Raw genomic sequence first — 24,861 nt, forward strand, 5'->3', positions numbered from 1 at the left:
TCTCACTGGGTTTAGCAGACCCCCTGGCAGACGAAAGACCAGATGGAAGGATCACATCTCCACACTGGCCTGCGGGAACGCATGGGGATCACCAAGGGGGGAAGTGGATAATGTTACTCAATCAGAGGGACCACTGGAAATCTCTGTTTCCCCTGCAACCCGATTCCAGATAAGTGGTATAGAAGAAGGATGGATGGTTGCATGTGTTGCCTTTCATCCTCATCTTCCTGACCACTAATGACTGGACAGTACAACGTTCTGATCTCACACCTTCCATCACATCCAAAGCCTTCAGTTTGTTCCCAGCCTGGAAGCAAAAGGATTTTAAAGTAAGGGTTCTATCTATTAGTAAATGTCTTCATTTGATATTTGAGAGTAATATAGCACAATTTGTTATTTTAATAGGCTTCCAAAATGCAAAAATAAAATATTAAACTGAACATTCATTCTGAAAAGATTAGGTAAGCATAGCCTGACGTGTTCCAGATAGGCCTACGGCATATTTTGATTATAACCTTCTCCCAGTGTCCAGTTTTTGGCCAGAATAAAAATGACAGCAATAATCATTGTCAAGTGTCATCATGGGTCCACTTTAGTTTTGCAGGGACTTTTGTAATGCATTATGACCAACACTTATCACCAGTACCTGGAGGGGGTTCTCTATTATATACTCCATTATGACCAGCACTTATCACCAGTACCTGGAGGGGGTTCTCTCCTGTCAGCAGGAGGTCTTATCACCAGTACCTGGAGGTTCTCTCCTGTCAGCAGGTGGATGACCTCGAAGGCGTGCTTGACGATGCGCACGGCCATCAGCTTCTTGCCGTTGCCGTGCAGATTCATCATGGAGTTGGTGAGACGCTCCGCGGTGGACTTCGTAAACTTTGCTGTGAATACTGACTGAGATTCATGACGGTTTCACAGTCCCGGAGAGAAAGGGGCCTGTGAACTGACTGTCTGAGTCCACCACCCGGCCGTTTGAAAACTAACCCAACCACTCATGAACAACACGGTGCATTGTTGGGCATTCAGTGTGCATGTGTGTGCAACATTTACATGTACAGCACATGCATTTATCTTACCCTCCACAATGGTTCCCAATATAATATAATATAATATAATATAATATAATATAATATAATATAATATAATATAATATAATATAATATAATATAATATAATATAATAAGATGCTGTGTTGAAGAATACATCATTAATAAATAATAGGCAGGCAGACAGACAGACAGACAGACATGCACGCACGCACGCACACACACACACACACACACACACGCACACACACACACACACACACACACACACACACACAGAGGTCTCGTGCAGCCACATTATGTAGTGTTGACTAGTAGGCTGGACTCTGACCTGCACTACCCACAAGGCATTGTTGCTTGGCCAGTGTGTGTTTGTGAATGACTCTGCTACAACCATGTAAGATGACAGATAACCGTATACACGTCATAACAACAGCACCACCTGTGTGAGTATTCATCCTATATAGTACTACAAATGAAGTTGCACTGTGTACTGCTCAATACTGCCGACTTTTCACGCTGTGTACAATTATTTTATTCCTTGTACATTATGTGTATGTATATGCTTCTGGGAAATTATAGGTGAACTCATTCAGGATACTAAGGATAATATTAAGTATAAGAATGAGGACACATTTGTTTTGTCCATAAAACTGCAGTTTCACAAGGGCTTATAACAACTAACTAACTGCTCATCACATGAGATATGTTTACATTTTGTCTTCCTCCTCACGAGACTCGGCCTTGTCCATCTTGAACGCATGCCTGTTGCTGCACAGCTTTAACGGGTGCTTGACAATATAATGACAATGATGTGACTCATTCTTTTTCTATTTCTGTCAGCTTTCTGTTCCCTCATACTTTAGTTTCCCTATAGTGGGCAAGTCATTAAGAGGAAACGTTTTTCAGAATTTGTTCAGTATAAACAAAACAGAAAACAATCAAATGCTGCATTGCATCGCAGTGCAACTCGTTGTCAGCTTGTAGATCTGCTGTTTTCGTAAGTAACACCATCATACAACAACATGGTGCTTATATGATTTTATAGCTAAATATATACAAATCCACAGATAGGGTGCCCTGGGCGCAGCCATTGCTGAGGTGTTGCATGTTAAGTGCAGCTTGACACGTCAGCATTGATTTCCTACACTCCATGGATTTGTCTATAGCTATTAGCTAAATTGTAAATAATTAACCAGACTATTGTGTTTATGGCATCAAATGGGCAATTGTCATTCAGTGTCATTGTCACGACACAAGTTCACAGCATGCTGGTATAAAAATAGTGGATGGAAATATTCACAAACTGAAATCAAGTTTAAAATATGAAATATCAAATGTACATAAAGTGTGTGACATGGTAACTCACTCTCTTATGCTAAAACAAAAGACATCACTAGCAAAATATCAAATATGTAAAAGGTATAAAAGCTATAGGAATGGGAATGTTAATCTGTAATTAATCCACATTAAGCAGCACAGCAACTGTGCTGTGATGAGGTCATTCTGGGATAACCTCACAAACACTTTCCAGTCACGTCATAGTGTTTTCCATTCAGGACGTTTCTTCTTTAAAGATGGAGTGCTGTGATTTTTGTATTTTCCCCAGTTAGTCATGTGTTTATGTTTACTTCATTAGACCCCTTGGTGTGGTTGTTATGTGCAATGATGTCTTGAAAAAACAGTGTCATAGTGACATACACACAATATCATCCCCTAACCCCTCCCCCTTTAACATACAACAACAGCTGTGGGTGTGGCTTCAGTGCACCCACCAGGCATACCGGTACTTAATGTACTGGTGGGCATGTCCACATAAATACATTTTAACAATACTGTACAATTTCTTAAGAGATTCTTCCTCCTTAAATAATAATAATAATAATAATACTAATAACTGATGATCGTGTTTTAGGGTGGAAAAAAATCACGGCACTCCATCTTTAAGGACTTTAACTTATACTAGTTTTTCACCCCAAGGACCCCATAGCTGAGAGAGAGAGAGAGAGAGAGAGAGAGAGAGTAGATGAAGTAGGGAGCCCCACTACATATTGTATAAAATTATGTTGCAGATTAAACCTTTTTCATTTATTTCAAAGATATATACTTTATAACAACTACCATCAGTGTTAATGAATGCATTTTTTTTGTTTGTTTGTTTACACAATATTTTCAATGAATATGCTGGATTCATTTTAATGTGTATTTTCAGACATTTAATCACTCAGCCCTCAATACTTGGCCTTTGGCTCTGTACTCTTTCTTGTGGAAAACAGCCGATATACAAGCTTGGTGCCTTTTTTCCCAGCTATTTTCTGAATTGGCTTAAGTGGTTAATGTTTGATTGATTGATTTATTTATTAACAGTTAACCTGACTGGACACAACATTCTGATCTCACACATTCCATCACATCCAAAGCCTTCACTTTGTTCCCTGTAACACAGCCTGGAAGCAAAGGGATTTTAAATCTATTATTAAATGTCTTCATTTGATATTTGAGAGTAATATTGCATGTTGCAAATATTGCTGCAGATTAAACCTTTTTCATTTATTTCAAAGCTATAGACTTTATAGCAACTATACCATCAGTGTTGTGTAAATTAATTAGTTTGTTTGTTTGTTTACACAATATTTTCAATTAACCCATTTAGACCTGACGTCAAAATAAATAAAATTATTCTGAAAGAATATATATTCTAAGATTTGTGCTGCATTATCACGATTTTTCTAAAAATAGCAGACCTACAAGCTCGCACGCTATGAGCTTGTAGGTGCTGTGGTACCAGGAGATCTGCTATTTTTCAATAGCTAAAGTATAACATAATGCTTAGTTAAAACACCAAAAGGGGTTCCCGCCACATTTGGCGTGGGGGATTCAGATTGTACGGGGGCCAGTTTCTAATTGCAGCCGTCCGTAGGTGCCCTTTGAGGGCGGTTTTGAAGGAGTCAAGGGATTCACGTGTCTTAATGACTGTTGATAGGGCGTTCTACATTTTGGTGGCATAGGAACTAAATTAATTTAGTCCCTTGTTTGTGCCGAATCTGGGTTGCACATGGTTTGTTGAACTCCCTCTGGTGTTGTGGGTGTGGACTTCGTTGACATTAAGGAAGTATTTAGACAGGTACATGGGTATCTTTGTGGTGTATAGAATATTGTGGACCAGACCAATTGAAGATGCTGTGTCGTCAACCCTAAGCCATTCCAGCCTGTCAAAGTGGGCAGGGGTTCGGTGGGTTCGGGAAGTGAGGCCAAGTAGTAGCCTGACCAGTTTGTTTTGGGAGGTCTGGAGCCTAGTTTTAAGGGCTTTAGAGGTGCTGTGGTACCAGGAGGTGCATGCATAGTCGAAGAAACCTTGTACCTGTAAGGGTCTTCAAGGTGTTTTTGTTGACCAGTGAGGAGATCCTGTAAAGGAATCTTGTTCTTTGGTTGACTTTTTTGATTAGGTGTGTGGCCATTTTATCACCGGAACATATCTGCCTTGTGCAATTTGTGGTTATGGAGCCTGAAAGGCAAACAGAAATACAAACTGTAAGGGCCGATTCATACTCCAATTTTACCGCTGTTTCGGCGCTGTAGTGCCGAAATGATTTCAGTAGCACCGAAGAGCCGACTTTAGGACCTGCCCCCCCCCCCCCCCCCCCCCCCGAACCTCAAATGACGTCACATTGTAGGCTCTACAGAGCCAAACCGACTTTTATTCGGCTATAAAATAGGAGTATGAATCGGCCCTAACATTCCAATGTTGGACACCATGAACACTGAGATAAACTGCATGCTTGTGGCACACAGATCTCTGTGAAGTTAAAGCTAGTTAAACCCTGGTCGATTGCATGATTGGCAAATGTTCATTTATATTTTAAACACCAAAATACAAGGATTGAAAACCCTATGTCCATGTTTCGTAAATGAATGCCCCACTTGATCACACTACACTGACTACAGCATCACACAAAAGTATCACAAGTAAGTAATATAGCAGAGGCCATGTCAGCATCCAATCGCATATTGTTTTGATTTGAACCATAATTCCAGTCCTGCTATAAGATCAGTGTGATTATTGTCTCCACCAGGCCGAAGGCATGTGGAGAGAGTATGTTTTGCACTCCGTCCGTCCATCCTATAATGTGTACTGTAGTAGTCTCAGTGTACAGAGTATTGATTTTTTCTCTTGGTAGGCCTGTTTATACTGAAGTTAGGTTCTTGATTTACATATGATCCTAGATCACTATCTCTATGCATTTGATGTAACACAGTGTTTTCCTTGCTTACTGTAATTCGTTATGTATTACGAGTGTCTGCTAAATGCCTACATTTGTACATTTAGTATAAAACCCCTGTAGTCAGAGCCCATTTTAAGAATAAATCAACAAAAAGGAGGATGTGTTGCTTTTGGCCGATGGGTGTTTGAACTGTAACCCGTTTAGAAACTTTCTTCTCTAGGTCATCCAGCCACAGTTGGAGTATCGATATAGTCTTGCGTGTAGCCAGACAACTATTCTACAATCTCCGACTGCTATGCTTAAACTAATTTGATTTGTGGGAAGAATTTACACGACTGCACGGACGAAATTAGGTGGGGAGGGGGGGCGACAACTGTCTGATCGTTTTCAGCGCTTCCTTTTGCAAGGAGGAATTTGTGTGAGTCAACAGTCTTGCTCGAGAGACTAGAGCTAGCGGATCATCAAACGATATTAGGCTCCCACAGTAGGCTCCCAGTATAGGTCGATAAGATCGTCTTGATAAGTAACCTACTGGTGATTATCGGTTGATGACATTCTAAGCGGGTGCTAGAGCAGGTGTCTTCAATGTTTTTCAGGCCATGGACCCCTATTAGATGAGAGAGAGAGAGAGAGAGAGATGAAGTAGGGACCCCACACTACACATTCTATAAAATTGTGCTGCAGATTAAACTTTTTCATAGATTATACAGAGCTTCATAGAATTGTATGACAGCACTGTCATATCAGTGTCGTGTTAATGAATGGGTTTTTTTACACCGGGTGGATTCATGTTAATTATTTTTCAGACATAAACCCTCAATAGTAAACTTGACCTTGGGCTCTGTCTGTTCGTCCCTGCTCTTTTTTCCCTCTACACCAAATCTCTTGGCTGAAAACACCAGATCTACAAGCACACAACGCCTCGTGGGTTGCTATAGGGTTCAGGTGGTGAGTGTGGAAAAAAAAGGAAAAAACTTGTAGATCTGCTATTTTCAAAAGATTGTTTTACTTTTGAAAAAAAAGTTTTGATGCCAATTAATACTTACTTTTACTCAAGTACATTTTGAATTCCGGATTTTTTTACATGTAAAGACTAAAGAGCGTTTCTTTATTGCAGTGTTGAAATACGTTCACTTAAATAAACAACACTGGCGTCTTCCCCCAGACCTCGGCATGGCTCTGCTGGTCCATCTCCTGGCCTGTGCGTTCGGCCTGGGCTCCTGGGTGGCGGTCAACGGCCTGTGGGTGGAGCTGCCACTCATCGTCAACGTCCTCCCGGAGGGCTGGGAGCTGCCGTCCTACCTGACGGTCATCATCCAACTGGCCAACCTGGGCCCCCTGCTGGTCACCGTCATGCACAAAGTGCGACCGGGCCTGCTGAGAGAGAACGCCGTCATCTACAGGTATACTGTGTGTATGAGTATAGCGGGATTGGCATGACATTTTAGGTCACGGTTGAACACACAAAAAAGGGATAATTCTGATTTTTGGACTTATAAAGCTGTAGGAAATACTTGCAATTTATATAGTGGTTGCAAAGGGATTCATCGATTGCCTGAGTCCTGTGGTGGGAGTTCTGGTCTGGTTTTGGTGAATATTAAGTAGTTACAGTCATTTGGTCATTTGGCCGTGGAACAACTGACCAGATATGGCCAGGTTTCTGGTAGACCTACATGTGTTTTGTGGATTTGGAGAAGGCATATGACTGGGTCCCCCGGGAGGAGGTTCTCTGTACACCCCAAACGAGAGCTGTTGTCCGTGTGCTCGGGACTAAATCGGATTCGTTTCCGGCGGGGGTTGGCCTCCGCCAGGGCTGCGCATTGTCACCCTATCCTGTTTGTGATTTTCATGGACAGGATCTCGATTGCTTCACGGCTTTTTGCAGAGGATGTGGTCCTGATGGCACCATCTGTCCAGGGAAGCTGGAAGTACCCTCACTAAGAACGCCGGGACAACGCTCCACACGTCCCAAACTCTTCTCCCTTCTGGCTCCAAATCTGTGGAATGCACTTCCCATTGCAGTCAGAACTGCAGCCTCACTCCCAATCTTCCGCCGTAGTCTGAAAACCCACCTTTTCAGACTCCATCATGGCCCATAGCACTTACCCTACCCCCTTAGATAGCATTTCTGTAGACTTAGATAGCACTTGATACAGACTTATAGCATGTTATGTAGACAGCACTATAATTGCATTGTATGTAGTCATAGCACGTCATAGTACATACTGTATGTATAGCATAGTATAGTATATGTATAGTTTATATGTATAGTTTCATTATATAGATATTCCACTGTTACTTTCTTAGCTTACGCATGTTTCATGATAAATGCTTTTTATGTGATGTATTCCCATGCTTTTTTGTTCTTGCCTAATGTAAGTCGCTCTGGATTAACCCATTGACGCCTGGTGCAACGTATACGTTGTTCTACCCTTGATGCCGGCGCGCTCTCTGTGTCTCATCAGCTATTGCTATACATGTAGCAACATAACTATTTTTAAAAAAATCATCAGAATTTGAAGGTTTTCAGAAACCTTAGGTCAGGCCCTAGAAGGCGTTCCCAGATTCGGCCTCAGGCATCAATGGGTTAAGAGCGTCTGCTAAATGCCTAAATTGTAAATTGTCCAAGACCTTCAGCTCTCACTGGACCCGGTTCACAGACACAGAGTGTACGGCAGCGGGGTGAGAATCAGCATCTGAGGCCATGGTTCTCAGCAGGAAACCGATGGAATGGTGCAGTCCAAGTAGGGAATGAGACATTGCCCCAGGTGAAGGAGTCGAAGTATCTCGGGGTCTTGTTCACGAGTGAGGGGAGGACGGAGAAGGACGGAGAAGGAGGTTAGCCGGAGAATCGGAGCAGCAGGGGCGGTATTGCAGTCGCTGTACCGCACACTGTTGTGACGAAAAGAGAGCTGAGGCAGAAGGGAAAGCTCTCTGTCTACCGAGCAAACTTCGTTACTACTCTCACCTATGGTCATGATGACCGAAAGAGGTCGCACAGTTGATGTAACAGTATTACCTGCATGTTTTGTTCTTGTTTACTGTAAATCGCTCTGGATTAAGAGCGTCTGCTAAATGCCTAAATTGTAAATTGTATTGATACTTTTTGGTACTTTCTCCCAGCATCCTGTCCATCGGCGTGGTGTCCTGCTTCCTGCTGGCCTTCTTCTGGGACCGGACCACGGTGGTGGGCGGAGCTAAACGCAGCACTGCCTTCTTTGTCATCACCTTCTTCCTGGCGCTGGTGGACTGCACCTCGTCCGTCACCTTCCTGCCGTTCATGGCGCGGCTCCCCGCGCACTACGTCACCACCTTCTTCATCGGCGAGGGGCTCAGCGGCCTGCTGCCCGGCCTGGTGGCGCTGGCGCAGGGCGTCGGCATCGCCACGTGCGCCAACGTCACCAATGCCACCGCGGACTCCAGCTCGTTGCAGGTATATCGTGTGCTACTTTTTGAGTGGTGCAACCACTCCTACAACCAGCAATGTCCGTGACTATGTGACTATGTATCCGCTTATGTGACGTTAATGAGCACGAGTGTGTGACTTATTAGTACCAGTAGGGGGCGCCAGAAACAGAGAGAGGCATAGTGATGCTAATGAGAGAGAGAGAGAGAGAGAGAGAGAGAGAGAGAGAGAGAGAGAGAGAGAGAGAGAGGTGGGGGGGATTGTACCACTCAGTTCACACGGGTGTGATTTTTTCTTTATGTCTAACTCCAACACCTCAATACATTCCTGCTGCAGCCTTATGACTAACTAAATATTCAAAGATTTGTGACACATTTTCAAGATTTTTCAAAAATAGCAGACTTACAAGCTCGTAAGCGCGCCACTCGGTGGCGCACTTATATGAGCTTGTAGATCTGCTATTTTTCAATAGCTAAAGTATAACATATAGTTAGTTAGTTAGTTAGTTAAAACACCAAAAGGGGTTCCCGCCCAGAATGGGTTAAGTAAAAGTATAAATACTGCAATGTAGAAATAGTCTGTTACACAAACTGTGAAAGTCCGGAAATTCAAAATGTACATAAAGTACCAAAAGTAAAAGTACTCATTATGCAGAATGCTCCATCTTTATACAAGTTTTCAAATGTATAAAAAGATCTTTTGAAAATTGTCTAAAACGTCTACTCAAAAATACACCTGTAAAAACCTGCATGGTGACAAAATGACAACACAACTGAATCCGATTCTGCAGACGCAGTATCTCCCTCCGCACTTCTCCACGGAGATCTTCTTCTTCTTCTTGGCGGCCATGATGTGCGTGAGCCTGGCGGCTTTCTGCGCGCTGGACAGACTCCCTGGCACCGTCTACGACCTGTCCACCGCCAACCTGGTGTCTGCAGGCGCCGTGGCGTCCGTCCCCTCGGGCCTGGACAACCCAGCGTGTGTAGTGGGGGAAAGTAACTGAGTATATTTACTACTTAGCCCAGTACTGTATTTAACCACTTACACCCTGTAGTCTTAGAGAAACAGACACTTTAGTGTCCCATTTCTCATTTCGTTCCATTTGTACACTCTCAGAATTATAGCTTTTCCTCGAAATTAAAAAGCCACTGCTTTAAAAAAAAATACATCAATTATACACCCTGCATGAAGCCTTGAATTCATGGAGATTTGTTTTTGTTTTCGTCGCATTCCTGAGCCAATACTTTGATGAGCGGGTCATCAGGTCAGTAGGAGACTCATTAGGACACCTGAGACTCCGCCGGTCATCAGGTCAGTAGGAGACTCATTAGGACACCTGAGACTCCGCCGGTCATCAGGTCAGTAGGAGACTCGTTAGGACACCTGAGACTCCGCCGGTCATCAGGTCAGTAGGAGACTCATTAGGACACCTGAGACTCCGCCGGTCATCAAACTATTGGCTCAGGAATGCCATAAAAACAAATCTCCCATGAATTCAAGGCTTCATGGGGTGTATAATTGATAGGAAACAAGTCATAATTTGTGTGAACTACTCCTTTAACCCATTTTGGACTGAGGTCGATAAAAAAAGGCTTCTAACTTTTTTTTCTGAAAAACCCATGTTTCTATGTCAGCGGTGCTCAACCTTTTTCATGTCAAGGACCCCCAGAATTATCTCTATTGGGCCACGGACCCCCCATCTCAAAATATGTAGTTCCAGGCACCCCCCCAGAAGCCAATATTTTAGTTAAAAATGTTCGCTCTGAAATATATATTCAAAGACTTGCGCCACATTTTCACGACTTTTCAAAAATAGCAGACCTACAAGCTTGTAGCGCGCCACTCGGTGGCGCGCTACGAGCTTGTAGGTCTGCTATTTTTCAATAGCTAAAGTAGAACAGAATGCTATGAACACCAAAATGGGTTAAGTAAAAAGCTATACTTCTATTCCTCCACATGTCCAGCAGGATGTCCAGCCCAGGATGTGAAGGCCCAGCAGCAGCAGCAGCAGCAGCAGAGTGAGGACAGCGGTCAGTCCAGGCCTCTGCTGGCCAAGCCCAAACACTCGGTCTACCAGCTGGCTTTCATCTACTGCCTGGTGGTGTGGGTCAACGCGGCCAGCAACGGGCTGCTGCCGTCGGTGCAGACCTACTCCTGCATGCCCTACGGCAACCTGGCCTACCACCTCTCTGCTGCCCTGGCATCTGTGGCCAACCCGCTGGCCTGCGTCGTTGCCATGTTCTTTCCAAACAGGTAATAATAATAATAATAATAATGAATTGCATTTTCATAGCGCTTTTCCAAGTGCTCAAAGCGCTTTACAACAGTTCATTCAGTCATACATTGGGAGGTGAAGCGGCGAACAGTCGACGCCAGCGTCCTCACTTCCCACATTCGCACATCAACGGTGGCACAGCTCACACCGACCGACTCATTGACACTTCGACATGTGGACAGGAGGAGCCGGGATTCGAACCGCCGACCCACGGATCATTGGACGACCTGCTCTACCTCCTGAGCCACAGCCGCCCACAATAATTATTATATTATTAATGATTAATTATAATAATAGGCCTACTGTCCTGCAGTGTTGCACATGGTTTTGAATGTTTTATTTTGTTTCAGTCCTATAGGGCTCCATTTTCGTCACCGCTGCTAAACCCCTTATCCCTAAACTTTTTTGCCTTTTTTGTTTTACTATTTTGAAAAACATTTTTGAATAGTTCAACTATAGCAATCTACATTGACACGTTGTGAGCTTGTAGACTGGCCATGTCAACTATTCAAAAATGTTTTTCATAGTAGTAAAAAAGGCAAAGAAGTTTAGGGATAAGGGGTTTAGCGGTGACGAAAATGGAGCCCATAGTGTTTTGAATAAAATTAAGTTTTTGTCATATTTCAGTCATCTGCAATGTTTTAGTGTTATAGTCTAGTTTTAGTAAAATAAATATCATAAGATTTTGGTCAACTAAATGTACAGTTGATTTAGTAAAACAATAATTTGGCGGACCTTGCTGGCATCGTAATTCCTGATTTTACACTTGGTTGCATGCCAATGTACAAGCTATTTTCAGAGTAGGCTACAACACCCATGCGCAACCAAACATTCTGCTGGATCTCTTCTCCACTAGTCCCTCCCTAACATTTTAGTATAGTTTATATTTGCTGATGAAATTGTCAATATATTTAGTCTTAGTTTTAGTCATCATAGCTTAGTTTTTTTCAATGAAACAATTAAGTAGTCGACGATCATTTTTCGTCACAGTTTTAGTCGACAAAATCAACATTGATGTACTTGGCTGTGTTGTTTCCAATTTCCAAACAGGCTAATACTGTACTGGTCACCAGTGTTGCTATGTCTGCTCTGCTCATTATAAGCATCTTTGGGTTTGTTTTTCATTTAAGTTGCTTGTTGAAATATTGATAGTTGGTAGCTCAAAAAAGTCAACCAAAGAACAAGATTCCTTTACAGGATCTCCTCACTGGTCAACAAAAACACCTTGAAGACCCTAACAGGAGCCCTCGTACAAGGTTTCTTCGACTATGCATGCACCTCTTGGTACCACAGGCCCTTAAAACAAGGCTCCAGACTTCCCAAAACAAACTTGTCAGGCTCCTACTTGGCCTCACCCCCCGAACCCACCTCACCCCTGCCCACTTTGACAGGCTGGAATGGCTTAGGGTCGAAGACAGAGTACAGCATCTTGCAATGGGTCTAGTCCACAAGATTCGATACACCACCAAGATACCCATGTACCTGTCTAAATACTTCCTTAATGTCAACAAAGTCCACACCCACAACACCAGAGGGAGTTCAACAAACCATGTGCAAGTGCAACCCAGATTCGGCACAAACAAGGGACTAAATTATTTTCGCTCCTATGCCACCAAAATGTGGAACGCCCTACCAACAGTCATTAAGACATGCAAATCCCTTGACTCCCCCCCCCCCCCCCCCCTGTTTCTTTTCCCTTTTTACCTCCTTTTTGATGAATTCCCGTTCTGCTCTTTGGCTTTATAGAAGTGTATATTTGTACGTCTCTAAATGTTTTGATGAATTGCACAAGGTGGACCCTCTTGTAAACAAGTGTAATGCTTAGTTTATTGGGTCGTCCACTCACAGTTAACAGTCTTTGTATTGAGTTGTGCTTGAATTGTAGCCTACTGTAATTCTGCAAACTGTGAATAAATATTTCAATCAATCAAAAAGCACTGCTAAGGAGTAAACGTATCGTGTCCTTTGCATTGTTTGCAGGTCTCTGGTCTTCTTAGGTGTACTCGGTGTGTTGGGCTCTGGGTTCGGAGGCTACAACATGGCCATGGCGGCCATGAGTCCTTGTCCCCTGCTTCACAACTCTACCATAGGAGAGGCTCTCATTGTAAGTGTGGATGATATAGAACATAGAACCATGTACCTACCACCCCCTAGCATCTTCCTGTCTGTCTGGAGGACCATGTGACTGATTTGATTCATTGAATACTTCATAGTACGACAGTTTGCAGGGGGAAAAAAGCACTGGGAAGTATAGGCTACAGTTCAATCAAGGTCTGTTCAGAGGATTTAACCAATTTTGACCTTTTTTGATCAAAACACGTCTTCCAAATCCTGACACTTTTCTGAAAAAGCTATGTTTCTATGTCAGTCGTTCTTCGATTTTTCAAAAATAGCAGACCTACAAGCTCGCAGCGCGCCACTCGGTGGCGCGCTATGAGCTTGTAGATCTGCTATTTTTCAATAGCTAAATCATAACATAACACCACAAGGGGTTAAAGGCCTGTGAGGTCAGATGTAGAGAAAGCGGGAGGGGAGCGCCGCACGACACGTTGGCCTCGTTCCTCCGCCTCCCTCATCGACGTCGGGGACATTAACGCACGCAAAATGTTTGAGCGGCTCCCTTTGCGAGTAGACTGACTGACTGACTGACTGACACGGTAACTCTGGTGTGTTCACCTCCAGGTGGTGTCGTGGGTTTCCTTCACCGGAAGTCTGTCCTTCGTGAAGGTGATGGTGGGAGTCATCTTGAGAGACAGGAGCCACAGCGCCCTCGTGTGGTGCGGCGCCGCGGCACAGATCGGCTCGCTGGTCGGCTCGGTCACTATGTTCCCACTGGTCAATGTGTTTCACCTGTTCAAGTCCGGAGACCTCTGCAACACTGCATGTCCTCTATGACAGTATAGTTCTATTGGTTCAACTTGTTCAAAAATGTGGCTTTAACTAAAGTTACTATCAGAGAACATATTACTCCGGTTTGGCTTCACTACATTGGCTTCCAGTAGTTTTCAGGATTTACTTTAAACGTATATTTTACTTGTTTATATAGCTCTCAATGGTCTGGCTCCTTCCTACCTCTATGACTGCCTGCCTAGATATGTCCCAAACCGGCCCAAACCGCCTCAGGTCTTCTACTGCTGACCTGCTCCAAGTGCCTATAGCGCAGTGAAGCAGCCTTCTGCTTCTATGGGCCAACGGCTTAGACAGGCAGCCTCTGTAGATAGCTTTAACCTTTTTTATTTTCTCTTTTTCTCTGTGTTTATTCATGCCCTCAATGTTTTAGGCTTTTTTTTGCTATTATTTTAATGTTGTTTTATGTTTTTACTATTATTTTAATGTTATTTTATGCTTTTATTTTTATGTGATATGTGATCAGAAATCGGGGGCCGATTACATAATTTCCAAATTATCGGATATAACATGGGGCTATGATGTTAATCAATTTGTTGAGAAATAAAAATGTGATGAATCGCAAAGTAATGTAGAGTAATGGCTTAGAAAGTCATGGATATAGTTGCAGTCCTATATACATCCACCACAGCTTCCACCTTCCATCACTGCACTTTGATGCTGCACAGGCTGATCACGTCTCATAGAAATGCACGATACAACATACAGACAGTATACCACCATATGCCATGTTACAGGATGCAACATATGTGACCAAATTTGACTGCCATTGGATTTTTTTGAATTTTTGTTTTTTCATTTCAGATCAAAGCAGGGAGTCATAGCTTCAAATTGACATATTGGTTGTTCAGTTTGACTTGGCTTATAGAGTGATGTCTTGCAGAAAACAGCGAGTTGAGATAACATGCTCAACAACTTCTGTGGTCTCTAACATTACACCTAGCTACATGTTTAAGCATTATTTTCATATTTACATGTCAATTTCAGCTTTGACACTTATTTCAGACATGCTCTAGTATGTGAAGAGTCTGCCTGTGCTATTAACTCATTTAAAAAAAGAAACAAAGTTTTTCTCCTCTGGTGAAAAGCTGGAATGTGCGCGATGGCAATCTCTCAGTCAAATCTGGTCACATATTATGTATATACATGTATCCCTGAACTGCCACACTTCAACCCAAAAGCCCATGGTGTCCTGCAGTCCATTCCACTTACAAAGGTGGATTGTACCGCATTGCTGCATGATCTTATCAATATCACTGGGAGAGTACCCAAGGAGCTTGGCAATGTTTAGGATTTCTCCAAAGCTCTTCGTGGGCTGTAGAGCCCCAGCAACACAAGACAGACATGCCCTGAAGTGCTTTTATGTTGTCAGGCAATCTCTGCCTCAGCTCTTTGGTCAGGGTGATGATGAATGCTACACATCTACTTCTGGCAAGCGGGCCTCATCTGCCTTTGTTTCAAAAAGGTACCCAAGATAGGGTTTGGGGCTGATGAACCCATCTATGGGCTCATTGAGGACATCAACCTTTGTAGGCCGTATTGTGAGGTCCCTTTTCGTTCAGGTCCGTTCCCACGGAAGGGGGACTACACAATTTTTTCTCCATAAAAGAGATTTATAGGTAGAAAGTACTAATAAAAAAGTTCTACTCGGCCGACGCTGCAGTTATTTTATAATCCGCGATCTAAAACGGGACTATTTCTTACAAGGCGTAATAATATGTGCAAGGGGAGTGGTGTTGTTTTGGTCACGTGGACCAATCGCGTAGCAGCTTTATTCCCTTCCCATAATAATATTAGAGCAATGGCGGCCACCAGTTCAACCAGCCAAGAGGGGAAAAATAAACCAAAACAGCGGGGAAAAGTGCGTAAAAGGGAATCAAAGGACTCTAACGAGGACGCTGTGTTTCACGCCACGTGTTACTGTCGCTTTATTTGTAAAAGACGATTGTGTTTGGCCGAGAAACGCTGCACACAGACGGTGCAGGGGAAAGAAGGAGAACGCTGCCTCGGACAGTCACGTCCCTTCTGCTGGCCATGTCCTTCCAGCCATCTGCATCATTTGTGGACAAATATATTACTGTTGGTGGAAAACGGAAGAAGCTTTCACAAGCAGAAACAGTGTCTGTCAGGTAAGCGACCCCCCTCCCTCTCTCACACACACACACACACACACACACACACACACACACACACACACACACACACACACACACACACGTTAACATTGGACTGGAAAATGCATGCCAGTTTTGGACTGTGAAATATTGATTATGACGATAACTGTGCTACCGGTATTTACATACAGACCTATCATTTTCCCATTAGATCAGAGGTCTTTGATGTGCTGTGTTTGAGGCCAAGGCTTTGTGGGATCACTCTGTTGAATATGTTGAATATCATGTCTTTTTGGGTAAGGAAGTTTGCAGATAGAAAGGCGGTGGTCTTGTGATGTAGTGCATTTATATATTATTATATTATATTATACTTATCATTGATAAAAGTGTTTATCTACAGAACAGAGACTGAAACACTGCTGATTGAATTACTACATTATTAGGAATGCATGGAGGTCAAGGGGGCAGGTCACTGTTATTTACAGCCCCCCACCCAACACACACACACACACACACACACACACACACACACACACACACACACACGTACAGAGAGAGAGGGAGCATTTTCTTTTATTGCCTTGATCTCCTTGCCCCCCCCCCCCTTCACCTATTTCTTTCTTGTAATAACCATATAATGGATAGAAGATACAAAAACAAATTTCACCTACATTTTGAATTGTAAATGTGTGATACTATATATATATACTCTGTATTTTGGCTGTCTTTAGATACAATGTTGACAGCAGACACCTTTGCACATGTTAAGTATTTTTTTGTCTGTGTGTGTGTGTGTGTGTGTGTGTGTGTGTGTGTGTGTGTTTTCAGAAATTAACAACCCTTTGCTGCCAGCTACAACATATTCTGCGAACGAGTCATCCTGAAAATGAACCAACTAAGGAAGAAGTTCATAGACATTGTTAAGAAGAATGAGGATATTGATGCTTCAGACTACAGGTAACTGTGTCCTTGACAGTTCAGTAAACAAAAAAGAACCTCTTTCATACTGAAAAGTTTCAATTTTATTGATTTATTCACTCACAAGAAAGGCTATGACACTATGTTTAAATTAATTTGTTTCTCATTGTGAAAAAATCCCTTTATTTATACATTTGTGCCCGTCTTTTTCTATATTTAAGTTGTCTGTGTTGCATGTTCACTAGATTAATAAGTGAATGCTTTGGGAAAACCTGTCTCTAGACAGATGGTTTGGGCCAATAGTCAGAGGCCTGAGTGTGAGTTCATGTAGTCACTCCATGGTGAGACATGGGGAGAGAGGGGGCACAATGCGGGAAGCTCTGCCCTAGGACAGTGTAGGGACTGGTAATGTGTGACACTTTGCGGAACTTGTAAATAAATAAATGTTTCATACCATATGTTGTAATAATTCTGACCTCTAGTACTTCAATTTTTAGTCTTGTCCTTTGCATTATTCCAATTTGGGGGCGTGGTAACATTTTGATAGATTTTCTGCCATGTTGGTCCAAGGTGCCCTGATTTTCTTTTCTACCTTTCATTACACATTAGGTTGAGACATTTTCTATGTATGAAACATAAGCTCTTGGCACAATTTACTGTGTAGGTTTCATTGTACTGTGTGGCAAACACTTAAGTTGAAGCATATTCTTTAACAAATATGCTACATTTCATGATATAAATTCACATATGAGTAAACTAAAGGCACCAATACTTATGTCAGATGTTATGTATATGCATTTGACATTTGAGAAAAAAATTGTGTTGCCAAAAACACATTTTACAAGCAAAAACAGCAGCACACGATTTTCGTTTTTTGGTTATACACTGTTTATACATTTATGGCTTTAAAAAAAAAACAGCAGGTTTTTATGAGTAGAACTTTTAACCCAAAGTCTAGAAGGGTATTATCTATGAAAAAATGCATTGAATGCGTAGTTCGCTTGACATGGGAACGAAACTCATTTTCTAAGCACTTTTTCATGGGTCCCAACACGGCCTATTGCCAGGGGATTTAGCACCCTGCTGCTGACTGACTTGATCAAGCTAATCAAGCAATCAAGCAGTCAATCATCCTTACAATCCGATTTCAACCTTGTTCAGAACTGTCTCCACAATAATAAATTACTGTTGAATAAGAGAAAGTCCTGCAGCATGGTGTTTGGCACACGACACAGTCAAGCAAGCACACTTGGAATAGGCATTAATTTTTCAAATGGCTCTCAACTTGAGAAAGTTGACTCCTTTAAATATCTTGGAGTGTGGCTCGACCCAGAGCTTACCTTCAAACCACACATAGACTACATTACTAAAAAAACCTATGGTTGCCTAAGCTCACTTTACCGTTCTATTAATTGCTTCTCCTTTGATGTTAGGAAAATAATTATTGCTCAAGTGATTCTTCCCATTATTGACTACGCAGATGTTGTGTACCTGAACACAACTGACTCTCATCTTAAACCTCTAAATGTTTTATACAACTCCCTGTGCATGTTTGTATTGAGATGCCCATATGATACCCACCACTGCCTCATGTACAAATCACTCAATTGGCTGCAGCCTAAATCAAGACGGCAACTACACTGGTATCTCTTCACTTATAAATGCATTTATTTTAGGTGCCCTGCTTTACTTAAAACAGTACCTGACTCAGTCTACCTCATCCTATCCACTAAGACATCTACAATACCCTTACTTTAAAATCCCCAAAATCTCCAATGTGGTTGGGCGTATAGGTCTTTCTCCTACAAAGCCCCATTCGATTGGAACAACCTCCCTCTATATCTTAGATCCATCTCGTCATATAGTTGCTTCAGGACCTCCTTACATTCACATCTAGACTCAACTTGTCTATGCTTCTAACCTGACTGTAACCTTTATGACCCTGAAATATTTGCGCTGTGACCTTATCTACACTGTGTATTATGTGGTGGTTGGTGGTGTAGGTGGAAGATGGTGAGCAAGCTATTTGTGTATATATGAATGTATTTGTATATCTGTTTGTATACTGCATATTTTGTGTATTTGTGTACAGTATGCTTTTCTGTATTTTGTTTTTTATGGGTCCCTCTTGAAAATGAGATGCTGCATCTCAAGGGGCTGTCCCTTCAATAAAAATCTGAAATCTGAAGCAGCTGGGTCTGCCTTTTCCCCCTCAAAAGCCTTAATGGCCTGCTGTACCTCACCCAACACTGACTTCAGAAAGGTCAGGTATAGGACGTTCTGAGGGTCATTGTACATATTGTACAACACCTCAGCCATGTAGCAATGCTCAGTTGCTTTGGTGATGCTAAAATGCAACTTAAGCTCCTCCCACTGGTCCAAAATACGCGTGACAGCCGGTTCAACTGAAAGCCAGCGTGTGGCACACACCTTGGTGATCATGAGTGGTTTATTACCAAGGTTGATGGTTTCATATATGGCCTTGTAAGCCTCTCTTCGTTTGGGAGACACTGAAAACCAGTTGTACGTCTCCCGCACAAGGTATTCAATGCTGCGTGGAACAGTGTCCTTGCTGGCATGACTTACAGCCAGCTGCAGGGAGTGACACACACAACGGATGAGGACAAGCTACTTCAACCCACACTCCTCCTTCAGCACCTTGTGGACCCCATTGTTGACCCCTGTCATTACAGAGGCATTGTCTGTTCCTAAGCCTAGGAGTTTCTCTTTCTTCAGTCCACATTTCTGCATGAAGGCCAAAACAGCTCTGGCTATAGAGCGTCGCAGTCCCTCCCCCTTTCAGAACAACGAGTGGCCCAGGAAATGAATCAATGCATTTTCCTCATAGACTTTTCAGAAAGTATTTATTTAAAGACCTTTTAAGCGTCGTACGAAGCCAACTCTTGTCGTGACAAATCATGACAACACACACAATATTTTGGACCGAACAAAGAATTAGAAAGTAGGGAAAAAACGGCAGGTTTTAACACTTTTTTTGTTGTTTTTCTTCTTTGTAATTATTTGTTTGGTCCAAAATATTGTGTGTGTTGTCATGATTTGTCACGACAAGAGTTGGCTTCGTACGACGCTTAAAAGGTCTTTAAATAAATACTTTCTGAAAAGTCTATGAGGAAAATGCATTGAGATTCATTTCCTGGGCCAATCGTTGCTCTGAAAGGGGGAGGGACTGCGACGCTCTATAGCCCTGGCATCCCCAGACTCCAACTCGACAAGCCCTAGAAATGCTGACACTATGTTGTTTTTACTCTCACGGAAGTAACGTATGACCACACCAAGTTACTTTGACACGCTGATGTCAGTGGACTCATCAAGTAGGAGGCTGAAGCGTTGGTCACCCACATCTGCAACCAAGCGCCTGAGACAATATGGAGCCAGAACGCCATTTATCATTTCTGTGCACTTGGTCCTATGCATTGGGAAATTGGTGGCAGCAGTGGAATCCTTAATGCCACTTTGCATGCTTCCCCAATGTGGTCACATGCCAGCATGGAGCAGTGCTCTGCCATAGCCATGGCAATAAATTAATAATTCCTCTGCCTTTTTTGCCTCATCTATTTTCTTGTTGGTGGCAAAGTGCTTTGTGTAGCTCTATTGTAAGGCTTTGCCTTTTGTATGCGCTTCTGGGAAGCCACATGCTTTTTAATATCGCTAAGTTTAGCATAAAAGTCCGTTTTACAATACATGCAATATGCACGTCTGTCATTGCCCACGTATGGCTTTAACCATCCCTTGAATTCAAGAATAGTTTCCCACTCCCTCCTGTGCTTTTGAGTGTAATGTTTAGACATGCTTCTTAGGTTTCCTTCTGTTGAAGAGCTAATGTTATAGAGTAGAGTGAGTGTATACGACGACGTCGCGTGGGTAAACTAAAGTTTTTAGGAAAAAAACACTGAAACTTTTCTTTTTCAAAATATATATATTATTATTAACTGATTCGTGGATCCGTTGCTGGGGCAGTGGGGCGTGGTTATGTATAGGGGTTTTTCGACACTGAGGCAGCAGAGGCACTCTGTGCTGTGGTCTGAACTCGGACAATTCGCTGCTCGTTTAAACGCATTGTAACATTGTAACAAACTATCCTTACACCTGGGAAAAACTGAATCCATTCTCTTCGGATCAAATAGTAATCTCAGCAAGGCTGATGGCTTCTTGGTTAAGTGGGTGACAATATTATCACACGAAAAGATTAAATTACCTATACCTAGGTTCCATCCTGGAGGCCAATCTTTCCGGTGATAAAATGGCCACCAACGTAATCAAAAAAGTCAATCAAAGAACAAGATTCCTTTACAGGATCTCCTCACTGGTCAACAAAATCACCTTGAAGACCTTAACAGGAGCCCTCGTACAAGGTTTCTTTGACTATGCATGCACCTCTTGGTACCACAGCACCTCAAAGGCCCTTAAAACAAGGCTCCAGACCTCCCAAAACAAACTGGTCAGGCTCCTACTTGGCCTCACCCCCCGAACCCACCTCACCCCTGCCCACTTTGACAGGCTGGGATGGCTTAGGGTCGACGACATGAGTACAGCATCTTGCAATGGGTCTGGGCCACAAGATTCGATACACCACCAAGATACCCATGTACCTGTCTAAATACTTCCTTAATGTAAACGAAGTCCACACATGAGGGAGTGCAACAAACCATGTACAACCCAGATTTGGCACAAACAAGGGACTAAATTATTTTCGCTCCTATGCCACCAGAATGTGAAACGCCCTACCAACAGTCATTAAGACATGTGAATCCCTTGACTCCTTCAAAACCGCTCTCAAAGGGCACCTACGGACGGCTGCAATTCGAACTGGCTCCCGTAAAATCTGAATCCCCCCCCACCCCCTTTTTCCCCCTCACTGCATTCTTTTCCCTTTTTGCTTCCTTTATGATGAATTCCTGTTCTGTTCTTTAACTATATAGAAGTGTCTATTTGTACGTCTCTAAATGTTTTGATTAATTGAACATGGTGGACCCTGTTGTAAACAAGTGTAATGCTTAATTGGGTCGTCCACTCACAGTTAACAGTCTTTGTATTGAGTTTGTGCTTGAAATGTACTGTAATTCTGCAAACTGTTAATAAATATCAATTTAATATCAATATCAATATCAATAAATCAATCAATAATATAAAAAAAACATATACCTCAATTCAACTAACGTTTAGAACGCTATTTTGTTCCGATCCATACAGGTTGAAGGTTAATACTTTATGCATCTGAGTGTGTATTTTATTTTTACTAGCAGACTAAAGTGAGGTGCCAGTGCTTCCTCCTTTCTTGCTGCAAGAAAGGAGGAAGCACTGGCAGTCTGTGCACATAACCGAGCCGAGGAAGCCACTGAGTCAGACGCGCCGACCACTTTTAGTTTCGCCAACTTAGCGGATTTGAGGCTGAGAAGGAAAATTAAGAAAAATTAGGGTCTTATCTCTGGCGCCTGTCAACACGATTTGTTCCCAATTCACCAGAAAAAGGAGCTAGATTTCTCGCCAGAAGCTTTTCACTAATTCAGTCACTATAGGGGGGTCTGGAAAGAAGCTAAATATGGCAACAAATCGGCTAAGTTGGCAACACTGAGCTGCACAGGTTGGGAAACACTGCCCTAAACCACATCATCATCACTCAAGGGCTGCCATGTCTCACCCTTTGAGTGTGACAGTCACGCAATTTAACCCTTTACCACGCACCACGCCACACATGCCATTTCACACGCATTATAAATAACAATTTTCTCCGCGGCTCCGCCGCGTAATAACGCGCGCTCATGTGTGCGTCCTCACAAACGGTAAAATAGCCGATCTGCATGCAGCGCTGATATATGCAGTAGGAGGGTAAACAGTGGACCAAATCGTCAGCAGGGTCCCTGACTGTGTGACGCATGGAAATGAGCCATGCGGAGTTTAACATCGCTTCGAAATATTTTTCATGGAAGACAATATAGCCCCCACAACTACAAGTTACAACAAGTGAGTAAGTGTCAAAGTGACCTGTGACTATCTCTCTTCTACTGTAGCCCAAACATTTAGATTCTCGTAGAGGGTTTTTTTCGATTCTGACGAATCTGTCTACGATAGTCTAAAACATAACCCCCCCATTTACCGTCGAAAGTTGAACGTTTGTGCCTCAACATCACTCTTACCTTGTACAAATGCAAAATCTAAGCTGCTTTTAATGTTGCCCCACTTGTTTGTGAGGTGTACGGATTCAGATTAAACACGGAACATGCTTATTTTTCAATAAAAAAGGTATTTTAATCCACTCTGTCTCGGAATCTGGCGGCCATCTTGCTTTTCTCTCCATTGTAAATGCGCAAGAGAACCCTGGCCGCTAGGGGCGCGGGCAATATTCTGTTGCGCCGTTTACCGCATTTACAATGGAGGATTCAGAAACAGAGTGGATTAAAATAGCTTTTTTATTGAAACATAAGCATGTTCCGTGTTTAATCTGAATCCGTACACCTCACAAACAAGTGGGGCAACATTAAAAGCAGCTTAGATTTTGCATTTGTACAAGGTAAGAGTGATTTTGAGGCACAAACGTTCAACTTTCGACGGTAAAGGGGGGGGTTATGTTTTAGACTCTCGTAGAGAGATTCGTCAGAATCGAAAAAAACCCTCTACGAGATTCTAAATGTTTGGGCTACTTCTACTGTATACTGGTGTGTGGCGTCTCTTGCGTGATATGAGGAAGTGGAACGGTGCCAGTAGCCCGTGCACGTTATAGGGACAAAGTCGTCTGTGTGTGTGTGTGTGTGTGTGTGTGTGTGCGTGCGTGCGTGTGTGTGTGTGTGTGTGTGTGTGTGAAGTGAAGGGGGAGGGGCCGCATCGCGACTTGTTTCTGTTCAGAGAGAGCCCACAGATGTTTGAACTAAGAAAATGTAAAAATAAGGCATTTTCCCACATTCCAGTCTTCTGACTTTTTATTTCACAACATATTCCCCAATTAACACTGAGATTATGGGGTGAATGAATGTGGCCAGACCCATCTTCTCTTTCTGTCATAGTGACGTATTGTCCTGCATCAGATCATGTCCAAATCAGGTTCTCCAATCTCCAGTAGCCTCTTCAGTTTTTTGAAGATTTTTTCAACCACTGACCGCTCCCTTACGGAGCTATGTGTGTGGCTGGCTGGCTGGCTGGGTCTGAGCACTATGTGTGTGGCTTGCTGGCTCGCTGGGTCTGAGCACTATGTGTGTGCCTTGCTGGCTGGCTGGGTCTGAGCACTATGTGTGTGGCTGGCTGGCTGGCTGGGTCTGAGCACTATGTGTGTGGCTTGCTGGCTGGGTCTGAGCATGCATAGATAGATAGATAGATAGGTCGAACACAATAAGACAATAGAGTCTCACTCTTGACATTTTGTGGCAGCCCAGTTATCGTTCTTTACTTTGTGCACACACACAAAACCAGTTTGGTGACTTTGGTTTCTAGACACTCCCTTCTTTGTGTGTTAAAACAGTCGACCATTTTGACACAACCTCACAACCCGGCCACAACACAGAGAACTGAACACCATGCACTCCATTTTGCCACATTGGATTCAAGCCTAAAGATTAATATCGGGTAGGTGTTTTTAATCACTTTACTGGAACTAATGTCTAGTCTGTTTTAGGGGGCATTCCAACAGGTAGCTAAATATGTATTTTTTCCACAAACCCCACAAAGGATCTACTGAATGTGAAGAGGGGATACTAGGGGGATGCCATATGTGTGTCATAAGCTCAATATGTAAGTTTGTCACCAAACCTTGTCCCCTTCACATTCAGTAGATCCCGTGATCGTTTGTGGCCAGATGTAATTTCCTGGTAATTTCTAGTAGGACTAAATTTAATTAAATCACAACTTGAATCTTGATGCAAACAGCACAGGGAGTGTAATAAATGATACAATACAGGGTCTTTCTAAAATATGTAATGACAAAAAAGTCATTTCAGTAATTTGCTACTGAATTGAA

The 24,861-nt window shown here is 42.8% G+C and overlaps 2 protein-coding genes across 2 annotated transcripts in view; both read left to right on the plus strand.

Moving 5' to 3' along the window:
* The window catches only part of LOC310862217 (ubiquitin-conjugating enzyme E2 variant 1), a 199,878-nt gene that overhangs the window by 156,039 nt on the left and 18,978 nt on the right, over positions 1 to 24,861 (plus strand). The gene's annotated exons all lie outside the window — the stretch shown is intronic.
* On the plus strand, positions 1,993 to 13,873 carry LOC310861217 (solute carrier family 52, riboflavin transporter, member 3-A-like). The gene is made up of 7 exons (XM_083768572.1): positions 1,993 to 2,052; positions 6,441 to 6,678; positions 8,399 to 8,708; positions 9,472 to 9,663; positions 10,690 to 10,934; positions 12,937 to 13,060; positions 13,639 to 13,873. The coding sequence occupies exons 2-7, from the start codon at positions 6,449 to 6,451 to the stop codon at positions 13,849 to 13,851; spliced, it is 1,314 nt and encodes a 437-aa protein (XP_083624698.1). The 5' UTR covers positions 1,993 to 2,052; positions 6,441 to 6,448; the 3' UTR covers positions 13,852 to 13,873.

The sequence above is a fragment of the Protomyctophum parallelum genome, assembly GCF_964188405.1.
Source record: "Protomyctophum parallelum genome assembly, chromosome: 7".
NCBI lineage: Eukaryota > Metazoa > Chordata > Actinopteri > Myctophiformes > Myctophidae > Protomyctophum > Protomyctophum parallelum.